Here is a 16,413-nt window from a genome sequence, read left to right as displayed (position 1 = left end):
TAATAGTATAATATATATATTTTTAATTTAGAAGTTGGCTTGTGGGCTGATCTATGAGGCCCGCGAGCTCACATGAGGCGTGTTAGGATTGCATAATCCTAGCCGTTGAGTTGGCCCACATTGACACCCTTACTTATTCGATCATTCTTTTTGAGGCTCTTATTTTTATTTTATGGAGATGAGAAGATAAAATTAAATTTTAGAATTACTATATCAAAAGAGTTGCAATTTATAATCAAAGTTACACTTTGAACCCTACAAAAAGAATCAATGAGAACAAGTGGGGGTCACTACTTGATTTTTCTAGCATGTTAAAACGTACTATATTTATAAAGTCGTATATTGTGTTTTGTCAAACATAAGAAGGGGTACGGTGAAAGTATAACCCGTAAAGTACAAGATATAATTTTAAAAAATACATCACATTTTAATTTACGGCATTGTAAAATTGTTCTATAATTGATATATGCCTACCTAGCATATTAATATTATTATTACAAATATAATGTATGACATATATGGACTTTTTTTAAAAAATCAATAACATAATTGTACCTTTTTTTTAATTGTCCATGGTTTATGTGGTCTTATAGCTATTTATAATGTATGAGTTTAATTAAATGAAATTATTAAAGTCGTAACAAAATAAAAGTATATAACAAATGAGCAAGAAGACATAATATAAAATTATAAATTATATAATAATGGAAGGTACAATTGAATACTTTTGTCACTCTAACCTAATGAAAAGACACATTAAAAACATGCATCTGAATAAGAAAATGAAAGTCAAATAAATACCTTTTCTTTTTGCCAACCAATATATAGCTGAAAGCATTAATTCAATTTACTACGAGGATTTAATTTCTACCAAACAAAGGTGGACTATATATACTGTGCCATTCCAAAAGCCAAACAATTGCTGATATTGACTGTCAAGTGATCACCTACTCGAATCATTAGTTTAATGCTAATCATGATTAGCACCTTCATTTTGACGTAGCACTTGGGGTTGACTCAATAGCACTACACACCAAACCTTTTTGCTAATTCCAATAAATTAAGCTTTGCTTCAATAATTCAACCAATATATGTACTTTTGTTCTTATATTTATACAAAATAATAATTTCAGTCCTTCAATTATTGATGGGAGCATTATTATATTGATCCTTTAAATTTTCTTTAGGTGACAATTTTTATGATTTTGATTCTCAATCCATTAACTGATATTGTCAATGACCTTGTGATTTAGTGACAAGAAGTGACTCTATTAAATAGAATGTTATAGGTTCGATTTGAAATACACTACACTGTAACAGAAAAAAAAACTATTAATCGAGACTGTAATAGTCTAGAACTGAAATTACAAATTTATTTGTCTCTATATTGATTAACATCTCTCACATGTGTAATGCAAATGTGACAGTTAGCTTGTCAAACCAAAACCTGAAGCTCCACAAATATAATAATTTTTTGTTCGAGTTGTAATTTTTTAAATAAATAATAATGACAAGAAAATGGCGTATAAATAGTGGTAGTTGACATTTGGTAAAGTCTAACTGAAAGACAATGCTACATTGGAACTAATAAAAGATTAAAATCAATATTATAATGTTTTATCGGGGTGATTTAGATCTCTGTATAATTTGTAAACTATTAAATAAGAGTGAAACTTATACAATATATACCCTCAATTACTAGGGATGGGTTTTCCTCGTTACACAACAAAATAAAAAATCTGTGTTGCAAAAATCGCGCCTAGGCGTCGATTAATCGGCACCTAGGTGCTAGGCGGCGCCCGGCCGCGTCGAGGAAGGCCGAAATCGGCCTCCTCCGCGGCCGGCGCCTAGGCCACCGGCAGGCTGTTTTTTTTTTTTTAATAAGTAAAAATTATAAATTTTAAATATTTAAACTATTAATTAATGTTATAATGTATTAACTAATACTCTAATAGTCTAATAAGTAATAACTTAATAAAATAATAAGTAATAACTAAATTAAACTAATAAGTAATGCACTAATAATTAATAAATAATAACTAATAACTTAATAAGTATTAACTATTTAACTATTAAAGTATAAAGACTTACAATATTAAACACTTTACAATTATTAACACTTAAAATAATTTTTTTTAATTTATTTAAAAAAAAAAAAACTAGGCGCCCGCCTAGGCGCCGATTAATCGGCGCCTAGCGATTTTTGCAACCTTGTAAAAAATAAAATCACCATTGCCTAATTGCCAGGATCAAAATATATAGCAAAACTAGAAACTGGTTTACAATGAATTTATATCATCATCTATCAATATTAACTCATATTTAAATTGTAACTTAATTTATTCATGGTTTTGTCCATTAATGCACATTAAACCCTGCCCTGCTTTTCCTATGATGCGACCACCTTCATTTATTTATTTTTGAAAATCTGAGCACTATATTCGTATTACAAATTATAAGTTACAATGTCAATCAATTAATAAATATTTTTAGTATAATCATCAAAGAAAATTAAACAATTTCAACCAAATTTATCAGACTATTAACGCTCTTGAGTAGTGGTTGTGAGCTGAATTTCCCTCGTCACCAAATATATATATATATATTTTATCTTAGCGTTTTTGACTGAAATACCAATTGAATTTCCCTCGTCACCAAATAATTATTTTAGTGACATATCCACAATAACCAGATCTGCTAAAGATGATTAAATCTATTAAATTTTGGCAGATCCACAAATAACCACAAATTTTATAGTGGATCGCGGTCCACAATGCATGGTAGTTCAGGCATCAAAACGGTATTGTTTTTTTAAATGAAAAGAAACGGCACCCGTTCCGCAAAAAGTAACTTTGTGTGTATAACATATTCAATTTCATTTTATATGCACTACAGTTTCCTTTAAACATAACTATAGCTTCTTTTCGATATAATTATAGTTTCATTCTATATTATACACTCAAATATGTGAAACTGTTATTCAGTTTCATTTTATATACACTACAGTTTCCTTTCAACACAACTATAATTTCATTTCGATATAAAGTACAATTTCATTCAACATTATATACTCAAATATGTGAAATTGTTATTTTGTTTCATTTTATATACATTAAAACACAACTACAATATCATTTCGATATAACTACAGTTTCATTGGACAATATACACTCGAATATGTGAAACTGTTATTAAGTTTCAGTATATACACTGCAGTTTCCTTTCAACACAACTAAAATTTCATTTCGATATAACTACAGTTTCATTTGATAGTTTAAAAACAAATGTGAGGCAATATCATTTGAGATAAGCTGTAGTTTCATTTACGGGGCTCCGTTAAGATGTGACGGCAGAAATGATGTCGTTTTTGGACCATGGTCCACACACAAAGCTTTGTGGACCATGATCCACGATATAACGATTGACAAATAGCCAAGCAAGTTATATTTGTTGTCATCCTGTACGTTATCATATGAGTTTTTTTTGAAAATATTTGTTGTCATCCTGTACGTCATCATATGAGTTTATCTGTCTATGAATGTGATAAATCAAACATTCCCAATTGCAAGCTAAGATATTATTATTTTTAAAATGGCCATTTGGTCATCATAAGAACGAATGAGAGTCTCTAATTTAATGGGAGCAATAAATTCCATTAAATGTAATATATGAATTACTTACAAGTTCCACGTCTAAAATCTTGATCCCAGTGGGTTGAACGTACTGCATCATTATTGCTACAAGGAAAAAAAAATTGTTTTGGGAGTAGAAGATGTTGCAAATTGTATTAGGACAACTTGTTTCCTCGTTGCATATAAATATGTATTTCTCAGACTCTCCTATCACTGCAATTAACATATATACTCAGACACGTGAAATTCACCGTATACAGACCAAATTACCAACACTAAATTATATATATTATGGGATGATCTCATCTAATTTACTTAAACCATATGTGATGTCATGGATTAATGTTGTCTCATTCAAATATCTAATCTGTTTGGTCCCCGTCTAAACAATTACTCCGTATTAGCTAGGTAGGATTTTAATAAATTTCGGCTATAGAGACGAATACAAATTTGTAACAGAGTGACATAATAAGCTAATTAATGGGTTTCACGTTACACTAGTTGACACAATATGATTCAACCCACTAACTCGTTAACATGAATTATTTTCTCTCTCTCTTTTTCAAATACTAAATGACCAAAATAATTTCATACAACTATTTATTGCATATTCACATCCAAACAACAATATAATAGTAACAAGATAATTGGACTTGACTCAATGCACTTTTGGTTTGACGCGTGGAAGCAGTGAAGACAGTGAAACAGTAATGGTCAAGCAGAGAGCAGGTGGAACAGTGCAATTAAGGCAAAGCCCAACGCACTTATTGCAGCACTGACCCATAAAGAAGAAGCAGTTATAGAGGACTAGCACACTTATAGAGAAGAGCGTCTCAATTACTAATGAGTTATGGCACTTATTGAGAGGAGCCGTTGTAGTTATTAGGATATCATTGTGCCTTGTAACAGTTAGTACGTCATTGTCAATTATAAAACATACGCGCCTATGGCAACAGGGAGACACTCTAAAACTTGTACTCTGACTCTAGAGCAATACAATTCTGTTTACTTACAAACATAACCAGTAACATTATTAACGTCAAATAGCAATTTAAAGAGAAAAAATTACTGTATTAAATTATAATGATATAATAAAATACAAGCTGGATGAAAAATTATTACAATAAAATATATTATATATTATATAAAATCTGTAATGATGTCAAATTATTGAAAATATAAATTATACATAATTTCATATTACTAATAGTAGTTATTGACTTATTGTTATTTAACCGTTAAAAAGTATAATTATAAACTATTGTGAATTATGAAGAGATTTAAAAGTTACTTAAAAATTATTTTTATTTTAATAATAATAATAATAATAATAATTATTATAAAAATAACATTATATTAATGAGTTGCTAATATGTTGTATAACATGTTTGTATAAATGTATAGAAACAATAATTATAACATATTAAATGGGTTTATAAGTTTCTTATACTATATATTAAGTTGTTAAGAATCTAAAATTATATGTGCCACTATGTTTCAATTTGTTAACGACCCGAAACACCATAAGAGTAAACCCAATCATATTATTTTGGTATTTGATTATATGCCGTGCAATTATATCGTATAAAAAAATTCATCATTATTGCTATAAAACAACACGTTGATAACGCAATTTGTTTTGGGACGTACCATTTCAGGGAGTACATGCATCTTGCAAATTGTATTGGTTTACAGTTCCTAAACAAAACCTCGTACTAGAAATTTGTTTCAGAACCCTATCAAGTTGGTCGGACAATTCATTTGGTAAATATAACATCTCAACTAAAAGCCTAAGCTGATAGTTGGACTGCACATACTATATTTATGCTCACAAATATAAGATTCCAAATTTAACTCCCAATTTTATTATATGAACCCTAGTCCACAATATAAGCATCAATTTTTGAATATGAGTATTTTTTTTTTTTGAGTGACGAGAGAAATAGCAACCATTATTGGAGGGTGTGCACTGCCGCCAGATGACTCTGGAAAGAACCACAAGGAGATAACCAATTAAGTTATTCATAATTGATCGGTTCAAATCAAGATGATCAATAAATCGCCCCATTAGAGTCGAACTTGTTAAACTTCTGGTTACAAAGTTAACCATTGCCAAGGACCTTGTAGTCCAAACCTTTCCCTTTATACGGGAGGTGGTGGGTTCGAGCCTCAGTGGGGGCAATGCTGACTCTTGTGCTTCGATAGGTTGAGAAAAGTAGTTATGAACAGATACTGCATTGAGTTAGTAGTATTCAAAAAGTTAACCGTCGACTAATTTTGTTCGACTTTGGAGTTGACCCTGAATACCAATTAAGTTGGGTTGTAACAAATAAATTTTGGTCCTTTCATATTAATGAAGGGGGGGAGGGGGTGAAAGCCTGAAATGAAAGTCAACTACCCACCCAAGATAACACTTAAAACAGTAGTTTCAGGTGGCAGTTGCCCACATTGCATCTAACTCCCCCAAAATGGCATATAAATATGTCTCTGTGTTGCTCTCCTGGATCTTACAGCGCGCAACACAGATAATTAGGATACGGAGTTTGATGCATATCATATGATGAAGGGCGGAGTGCCGAAAGGGAGTATAGCAGTGATGGTGGGCGGGAAAGGAGAGGAGCAGCAGAGATTCGTCATCCCTGTCATCCACATCAACCATCCTCTATTCCTTCAGCTGCTCACAGAAGCTGAAGAAGTCTACGGCTTTCACCACCGCGGTCCGATCAACATCCCCTGCCATGTGGAGGAGTTTCGCCGTGTCTGGGGATTGATTCATCAGGAAACAACCTCCCACCATCAAAACCATTCCACCTGGTGCTTCAAGATCAAGGCGCCTGTGCCTGCTTCAACTTGAAATTTTTTTATTGTATGTACATCTTAAGACTTTTCTTTGGCTTTAGGTACGTAGCATACGTAGTAGTTGAATATATATATATATATATATATATATATATATATATATATATATATATACACACACTTAATATACTCATATACATGAATACAATGTCTATACAGATGGAAATTACCAACCCTAAATTATATACTATGCTCCAATTTACATAAAATGGTGTCTGCAGGCTCAGTCCCAAGACAAAAAAACAGCGTCTCACACTATCATTGTCTGTGAGGCGGGTTATTGGATCAAGATAGAAATGTAATACTTATTGATAACAACGGTTTTCACATATACATCAGTTATCAAATTACAGTATAAAGTTTAGATATCATTCCAATGGAGATGGCTCTTGTAATATTAGAAATTGATGCAAGGTGAAGTTAAGTATAAGTTAAAACAATTTTTATAGAAACTATGTCTGCCGTTAAAGAGTTGGTTTAAGTTGATATGATTAAGCAAATAACAAATAAGATAAGTAAAACACAGGACCAGGACTTCGTTTATTCAAGTTAAGATGTTAAACATTGTACTAAGGATTATGGAATTAGAACTAGGGTAAGTGAGATGCACATAAGTGTCTAAGCTATTCTAGAGGTAATAAATCTAACTACTGAATGAAAGGAAATGAAAGATGTATTTTTGGTGGAAAGAATCCTCCTAAAAACAAGAAAAAAAAGTGCCATTTAATGGGCACACGAACAGCACGGGTGTGCCTATGCCCAGCATAACCATGCCCATTGTCTTGTGGGCACGCGTGCACGCAAGGGCGTGCCCAGACCCGTGCCCACAAGGTCGTAGGCCCCCAAGGTCTTCGATCGGTAATTGTTTTAGTGCTCTCATCGGTCGAGAGTCACGCCATGGTCCATCCCATAACTCCAAAAATATCATCCAATTGTGCTCACACATAATAATTTTTATATACTTCCACAAAAAGAAACAAAGCACAAAGCCAATTCGCCTCCACTAAGGCTCAATCTCATGATCTCCCATATGAGAGAGTCACTACATGCCATCTAAGCACAAGGTGCTTGGCGAGTACTAAGAATATAGTATCAAATGATAATAGAGTACGTCTTCTTATATAAAAATGAGAACCAAGCACAATCACCTATTATGATTAATCAATGGTGGAAAGTTTTAGTAAAAAATAAAAATAGGCTTAGGATTGCATGAGAGCAAGAGAAAACTAAAAACAAATCTCAGCCTTACATGCATCATCTTATCAAATTTTTTTTTTTTTTTAAAATACGATGACATTTTCGTAATTATCATCAACTTCACAACGCAAACTTGAATAATTAAATATGCAATCTTTAACAACTAAATATGCAAACCTAGTAAATATTATAAAATCAATGAAAAAGTTAAATTTTAAATCCAAATCGTAAATGCTAGACCCTAAGCAGTAAAAAGGGAACCACTAAACAAAATAAAACCAATAACTTAGTCATAAACTCTAAAATCGAAACCCTAAGTGCAATGTACTTTCGTATTTTTGCAAGTGCAATATTTTAATACTAAATACGCAAAATGTAAATATTTAATGTGCAAAATGTTAATACTAAATGTGCAAACCTGAAAAATTTTAAAATTATAGATTTTAGTGTTCAAGTTTGCATAGTAAAATTAGTCATAATTACGAAAATGTCACCACATTTTTTAAAAAAAATCTGATATGATCCGTCTAATTTTTTTAGATGTAAGATTGAGATTGAATTTTAATTTTCTTCTAAAAACTTACCTGCGAACTGAAAGAATGCACAACAAGTACTCTCTGGCACGCCTGGAGAATGCGCCACCCAATGAATTGGTTGATTCCGGCCATCACTTATTAAAAATCGAATTTAGTTACACGTCATGAAGGATAGATTAGATTTTAGAAGAAAAAAATATTGGGTTCTCTAGCATTATTCATAAATGTTTTTACTTTTGAGCCACAAGCTAATATTTGTTTTGACGGATCAAATAGATTGAATATTTGGGTCAGACACCATTAATCCATAATATATGGTTAAATAAATTAGACCATAGTATAATTAATTTACTGTTGGTAATTTATTCTATATACGGTGAATTTCAAAGTGGCAAGCCCATATATACTATACACGTGTCTGAGTATATTCAACTACGTACGTATGCTAATTACTACCTCCCTAAATTAATCTTAAGATATACTAAAAATTTTAAAGTTGAAACAGCAGCAGCCCTGATCTTGAAACACCAAGTGGAATGGTTTTGATGGTCTTGATGGATCAATTTCCGGACATGGCGAAACTCTTCCGCGTGGCAGGGGATGTTGATCGGACCGCGGTGGTGAAAACCATACACTTCTTCAGCTTCTTTGAGCAGCTGAAAGAATAGAGGATGGTTTATGTAATTGACAGGGATGACGAATCTCTGCTGTTCTTCTCCTTTCCCACCCACCATGATTGCTACACTCCCTTTCGCCACTCCGCCGCCCTTCATTTTTGCTCCCTTATCGACGGTGGTCGGCGGCGATATGGTGGTGATGATGAAACTTAAATGGATATGCACGAAACTCGATCTTTATGTGGGGTGGTGATAGGAGAGTCAAAGAAAGAGATATTTATATGCCATTTTGGGAGTGAAGGAAAGGGTTACAACTAGCTAGCTGCCACCTGAAAGTGATGGTCAAGAAAAAGTGTTATCTTGGGTGGGTTAATTAGTGGGTAGTTGACTTTGATTTCCCCACTTCAATCGATTAATTTGAAAAGTTTAGTGTATGGACGGACTAAGAAACAAGTTGTCCCAATACAATTTGCAACATCTCCTCGCTAAAATGGTCCCAAAACAAGTTGTTTCTTCAATTTGATTGTGTAGTTTTCTAGTAATAACGATGCGATTCCAGTTGAATGCGTGAAACTTGTAAGAGAGTCCCTCGTATATATGAAAATTAATAAGATTTATTGTTTGGTCTAGGTTTATTTTTTTCTTTTTTTTTTAGTATTACTGATTCTGTTACAATGTAATCGCTAAACCGAGTGCCATAACGAACCACAAAGTCTTTGGCTGGTCTAGGTTTATCTAAAGATTTAAAAAAAAAAAATCTTTTCTCCCTAGTATGCATGTAGATTGAAAATCGACAAATCCCCTTTTGGCCTCTTCATCCAATCTAGTTAGGCTCCATTTGGAAGTGCATATTTTAATCCACCTTTTGGCCTCTATTGAAATATTTGTTGTTGGAGCAGTGGACCATTTAATTTCCATCACTTTAACCACAGTTTAATCAGATGACGCATTGAATTTCGCTTAGCTTGAAGCAAAAATTACTCTTCCAAATACACCAACTATTATCATTCTAATATAATATCCAGTAGTTTAATGGAGTTTGACTTATCCTTTAAAATAAAATCAATTTAAAATAAATAATATATCATACTTAAATAAAATATATTTAATATTGAAAATATTGATTAACACGTTTTGATTACCTCTAATTAATCTTTTACTTGTGGGTAACACTTGTGTTAGACCGTCTCGCGGGTCTCAATACATGAGACGGGTCGGATTTTTGACCCAATTAATTAAAGATTCGACCCGTGTTACGAATTAAGATTCGTGAGACGGTCGCACACAAATATTTATTTATACTTATTGACAAAAACTTGTGTAAGACCGTTTCACGAATAAAGACGAGTGAGATACGGTCTCAGACAAGAACCTTACTTGTTGGCTAAAATTTTGATTTGTCAAAATTGGCATGCAATATATATGAGAGTAAATTACCAAACAGATGGAAAGAATGAAAGACGGTAAATTACCAAACAGATGGAAAGAATGAAAGACGGACAATTTATATATACTACTTTTACACTCGCATTGGACGATTGATTTAATGCCTAGTATTTGTATTTAAATAAGTAATTCAATGTATATTAATGCATGGTTATATAAGTTCATTATAGTTGATATTAAAATTAAAATGTTTAATTTGTAATTTTCTAAAAATAATTATCTAAATAGTTATTGTAGTTGGTATGGTATTAGTATAGGTAGTAGATACTACTTTTTGATTGCCAAGACCTTGTGGTCTAGTGGCACAAAATATATTGTACTTTTTTTAATGGGAGATTGTGGGTTAAAGCTTCACTAGAAATACTAAAGTCAGTAGTACTAAAAATAATACTACTTTTTGGTTGGAATTACTCTCATAACATTATAACAGAGTCAGTAGTATTAAAAAAAGAAAACATTTTCTTAGGAATGTAATGGATGAGAAAGTATCAAACGACATCTAAAGAAATAGATGAATGGAATCCTTAAGTTGATTTTCTTATACTAATATTTATAAAATTGACCCCGACATTTTTTAGGCATTAATCATTCCAGATTGATGGATCAAATTAGTCCACACTTATCACAAGAAACCAAGTTCACATTTGATCATTATTATATAAACTCGCCGTTAATATTTGAGGGTACACAGCGTAAATATCGCCTTGTGATCCTAGTTGACAAAGGACCACATGGAGATAACTGGCCGGTTCAAATCAAGAGGGTTTGAGATTCAAACTCATGACCTTGTGGTTACAAGTTTGTATCCTTAGTTATCTTGGGTGGGGTTATCCCATTTGCAAAGTCTTTTTTTGCTATTGGAGATTAAGTGATGTGTGTGGTTACAATTTCAACAAGATAAGAGTCAAAAAATAAAAGATGAAATATTGATTGTGGGTTTTCTTTGTAAAAAAAAATTCAATAAAAATGAAATGGATATTAACTGTGGATTTTTCGTCACAAAAATAAAATAAAATATTTGTAGGAATGTATGGACGCTACTTCACTTATACTTTTCAAATTTGGCAACGCTTTTGGAGGACTTAGTACAGATGTACTCTTTCAATTTGCGAGTCCACTTTTCTTATCATCCTTGACCCAGTCTACAGCCTAAGAACAGCTTACTTAGTGTTTGTGTATGATTTAATAAAGGAAAATATTTACTTTTACTTCTAATTTTTACTCCTAACAAAATTTTGATGTTGACATTTTTATTTAAACTATAAGATAAAATAACTAATTTCAATTGCCGCATAAGAAAGTAAAAGTGGTGAAATAAAAGTAGGGAAGAAACGTAGTAAAACTCATTCATTAATTATTACATATGAAGTACGAAGTGGCAAAGTTTTCCGAGGCAAAAACTGAAACTTTTCTTATCGATTTCAGTCCACAAGTCCAGTGACAACAATAGGATTAAAAGAGCATATTATATCGAGTTTTTACTCAAAATGGTCTCTCGACTATTCCTCATTCTCAATTTTACATTTCGACTTTCAATTGCACCTAATGTGGTCCCTCGACTTTCAAAAACTCACCCAATTTGGTTCTCCGCTACATATTCCGTCAAACCAATGTTAAAATAGAGGGTATTTTCGTCCATTTACCTATTGTTAGCCTACTAAACATTGAGAAATAGTTGAGGGACCATTTTGAGAATAGTCAATGGACCATTTTGGGAAAAACTATTTTATTTATTTCATTTTTGTTTGTTTTCATTGTTTAGACTCTATAAAATTAGAATTTCGATACATTTTTTTCTTACAAATATAAATAGTTAAAATCGCGCAATCCAACCTCAAAATTTTTATATAAATAGTTAAAATCGCGCAATCCAACCTCAAAATTTTTAACTTAATAGTTAAAATCGCGCAATCCAACCTCAAAATTTTTAACTTGCTTTACAGACTTTTCCTCTCTAAATATACAAACTATTCCTATGAAGTTTTACAATAAGTTCCGTAAATTTCATAAATAGTCATATACTTTTTTTTTTTTTTTTTTATATGTTCATAGACAATCAATCACTATGTATCACATTAAATATTACTTTTACCATTGAAAATAATATTTTCTTTTCAAGCGTAGACACCCAAAGAGTGTAAAATGTAGGGAAAATATTGGACCGAAAGGTAAATTTTTCTAGTAAACTTCTCAGGTGAGCCGAAAAGTAAAATCTCGTCAATGTTTCCTGCAATATTTTCTGTATTTGATTTCGAAGTAATTATTAAATTTCATATTAATTTACATTATTTAAGATATTGTACGACATCTTTTATATGTCTTCTTCTTCTTATTTTTTTTATTAATTATTAAGGCAAGTATAATTTATTTTGTAATGTGGACACATTATTTTTAATAATTTTGATTTAATTAAATTATACCTTAATTATAAAAATCCTACCTAATAATTTTAGTATATTACACGGGACATAATAATTATTATAAATAATGTTTAATAATTGTCAATTTGTATTCAACAATAAAATTTATAGTTAATTTTTAAGTCAATCATAAAATCTTTTGTGCTGTGGGCACATTATTTTTAATTATTTGAGTTTAATAATATTATATCTTATTTATAAAAAAACATCCAAAGTAATATATTTAGTACTACGGATGTGATTAAGAATTATTTTAATCGGTGCTTAAAAAATGAGTATTTATAAAATTTACGAAACTTATTGTAAATCTGCATAGGAATAGTTTGTAAAAAAGTTAAAAAATTTTAGGATGGATTGCACGATTTTAACTATTTATATTTGTAAGAAAAAAAATGTATAAAAATTATAATTTTATAGAGTCTAAAAAATGAAAATAAACAAAAATGAAATAAATAAAATAGTTTTTCCTAAAATGGTCCCTTGACTATTCTCAAAATGGTCCTTCAACTATTTCTCAATGTTTATTAGGCTAACAATAGGTAAATGGACGAAAATGCCCTCCATTTTAACACTGATTTTACGGAATATGTAACGGAGGACCAAATTGGGTGAGTTTTTGAAAGTCGAGGGACCACATTAGGTGCAATTGAAAGTCGAAATGCAAAATTGAGAATGAGCAATAGTCGATGGACCATTTTGGATAAAAACTCTATTATATCTTATCTTTTCTCGGAAAATAACCAAGTAGTAAGCCTTCTTCTTCTTCCTCTAGCCTCGCCTCAACAAAATGCAGCTTGCCTTCTTCAGATCAAATTACCTAATTCTCATATGCATACTTGTTTTCCATTATTCTTCATTGCTTTCCAACAGCCAGTACTGCAACCCTTCATCCTGCGGGACCATCCACAATATTAGCTTCCCTTTTCGACTAAATACTGATCCACAGCATTGTGGCCATCCCGATTACCAATTAACTTGTGAACAAACCCGAGCAGTGTTAGCTTTACATTCCGGGAAATACTATGTTCAATCCATCAATTACGACAACTACACTGTCCGTGTGGTTGATCCTGGTCTACAACAAAACAACATCTGCTCCTTTCCACGATATGCGTTAGCTCAGTACAGTTTTCCAAGATACGATGACAGTTATCCATATGACATCACCACACCTGAGAAGGAGACACCATCTGGCAGGCTAGACACAACTTTAATTACTGTACCAATTATTTTCTTGAGGTGTCCGTTCCCAATGAAGTCTTCCGCTTTTGTAGAAACCACTAAAGAGTGTTGGAATAAAAGCAGTGACTCTTCTGGGGGCTATGCTTATGCTTATGCTAAGCTAGGCTCCCTCAATGCATCGGATTTAAGAATTTCATGCCGGGTTGAGCTCATAACTATGACATCCTGGCGAATTCAAGAGAAGAATGTAAGTAGTAGTCTATTGGAAATCCATAATGCTTTGATGTATGGATTTGAGCTATCCTGGTTCCCGGCTATTTGTCAACAGCATTGCGGGAGTAGATGGTGTCACTTTGACATGAAAAATGAGATTAGCTGCTTCAGATACAAAGTAGGTAAGAATGAAAAGTGACTTATCTTCAACTCATTGGAACAAGCTAGCTAGCTAGCTGCAGGCTACGAAACATCAGATCTTCATATAATTTAATTTAATATTATGTTATTCTGTCCTGATTATTGTTTATTTCAATATGTTTCATGTTAATGGGTCTATTTCCAAAAAAAAAAAAAAAGTTAATGGGTCATTAATTAGTTTCATTTTAGTAGTTTTTGCAGATCGATCTGCAGATCATGTCTATAACTTCTAATTCTTTCCCATCACAATATTGTTGTATGTAGGTATGTCAGGGACGAAAATATGGCCTTTTCTTCTGGGTAAGAACTGAATCTCTTGTCACGAGTTTACGGACTGCTCTGTAAATATAGCAGTACACCGATACTTTTTTAGTATAATTACTTCTATGAAATTTGCAATATTATGCAGATCTGGCCCAACTTGCGGGGATAATCACTGTATTAAAGATTATTGATTATTACATTATGTTTCATGTTATAATGGGTCATTAATTAGTTTCATTTTAGTAGTTTTTGCAGATCATGTCTCTAACTTCTTTCCTATCATAATATTGTTGTATGTAGGTATACTAAAGAACATACAGTTTTATCTTGTGGGTAAGAACTGAATCTCTTGTCACGAGTTTACGAACTGCTCTGTAAATATAACAGTACACCAACACTCTTTTTACTATAATTTCGTTAATGGCATTTCTAATATTTTGCAGGTGTCCGCCAACTTGCGGTTATGATCTCTGCAGCAAAGATTATAATTGGAGTTCCATGCGCAGTTGTGTTTCTAATTATCAAATTCCGCAGAAGGCATCTTTCAGTGTTCGAAGCAATCGAAAATTTCCTCAGCGCTGACAACAATCTGTTGCCCATCAGATACTCCTACAAACACATCAAGAATATGACCAAAGCCTTCAAGGAGAAGTTGGGAGAAGGGGGCTTCGGTTCTGTTTACAAAGGCAAACTTCGAAGTGGGAGCGATGTTGCAGTGAAGATAATAAGCAAGCCTAAGTCTAATGGCCAAGATTTCATCAATGAAGTTGCTTCCATGGGAAGGATTCATCATGTCAACATTGCTCGACTTGTTGGATATTGTGCAGAGAATTCTAAGCGTGCTCTTGTTTACGATTTTATGTCTAATGGATCCCTTGACAAATACATTAATCAAGGAGCTGATGCAAGTTTGTTGAATTGGCAAAGGAAGTTTGAAATTACAATAAGAGTAGCTCGTGGGATTGATTACTTGCACCGAGGCTGTGACATTCAAATTCTACATTTTGACATCAAACCGCACAATATACTTCTAGATGAGAACTTCATTCCAAAAATCTCTGATTTTGGTCTCGCAAAACTATTTCCTACCGATAAAAGCATTGTAACGCTTACAGCAGCCCGTGGAACAATTGGGTATGTGGCACCAGAGTTGATCAACAGAAGCATTGGAGCCATTTCACACAAAGCCGATGTTTATAGCTTTGGAATGCTACTGATGGAAATGTTAGGCCTAAAGAAAATTCCAGTTACTGGGCAAGATGAGTCGAGTCAATACTTCCCGTCATGGATTTACAATGATATCAACAAAGGCAAGGCAATTGAGATGGGAGAATTAGATGAGGACGAGAAGAGAATTACAAAGAAGATGACCATAGTTGGGCTTTGGTGCATCCAAACCAGTCCAATTCCGAGGCCTTCAATGAGTAGGGTGGTTGAAATGCTTGAAGGAGATGTTGAGCTGCTGCAAATGCCAACTGATATTTTCCTTTCAGAGCCAATTATGGAAGTGGATCAAGAACAGAGTTCCATGCCAGAATCATCTGAATCCATAGCATTTTTGGCCAATTCTGCTAGTTCCAACAGCATAGGTATAATTGTGGATTAAAGGTGGTACGTAATCACTTTAGCGCGGTGTGGATTAGATGGTCCCATTATTATCACATTGCTGCTCTGTTCAACTTACTATTACCTTAATTACATATTATGTTGACGTTATTGTAAAATAGATATAATAAATTTTCAAAAATATGGTAATGGATCATATATATATTACAACATGTGTTGTTCAATTCAAATTCAACGTTAATTAATTAAGAAAGTTCCAAAAACTGTGTTCAATATTCAA

The 16,413-nt window shown here is 32.5% G+C and overlaps 1 protein-coding gene across 1 annotated transcript; it reads left to right on the top strand.

The window, feature by feature from the left end:
• Nucleotides 1-13,531: 13,531 nt before the first annotated feature.
• LOC116020936 (PR5-like receptor kinase) lies at nucleotides 13,532-16,236 on the top strand. The gene is made up of 4 exons (XM_031261509.1): nucleotides 13,532-14,284; nucleotides 14,568-14,603; nucleotides 14,868-14,900; nucleotides 15,011-16,236. The coding sequence occupies exons 1-4, from the start codon at nucleotides 13,960-13,962 to the stop codon at nucleotides 16,171-16,173; spliced, it is 1,557 nt and encodes a 518-aa protein (XP_031117369.1). The 5' UTR covers nucleotides 13,532-13,959; the 3' UTR covers nucleotides 16,174-16,236.
• Nucleotides 16,237-16,413: the final 177 nt, after the last annotated feature.

This window comes from Ipomoea triloba, chromosome 5, assembly GCF_003576645.1.
Source record: "Ipomoea triloba cultivar NCNSP0323 chromosome 5, ASM357664v1".
Taxonomy (NCBI): Eukaryota; Viridiplantae; Streptophyta; class Magnoliopsida; order Solanales; family Convolvulaceae; genus Ipomoea; species Ipomoea triloba.
This window is presented reverse-complemented; position numbering and strand designations above follow the sequence as displayed.

What these genes read in the sequence shown, in the direction of transcription:
- LOC116020936 (XM_031261509.1), top strand. Translation starts at nt 13,960, where the DNA reads ATGAAGTCTTCCGCTTTTGTAGAAACCACTAAAGAGTGTTGGAATAAA. An exon ending in AATATGGCCTTTTCTTCTGG is followed by an intron (nt 14,604 to 14,867) that starts GTAAGAACTGAA and finishes TGTTGTATGTAG; the next exon opens with GTATACTAAAGAACATACAG. An exon ending in CATACAGTTTTATCTTGTGG is followed by an intron (nt 14,901 to 15,010) that starts GTAAGAACTGAA and finishes AATATTTTGCAG; the next exon opens with GTGTCCGCCAACTTGCGGTT.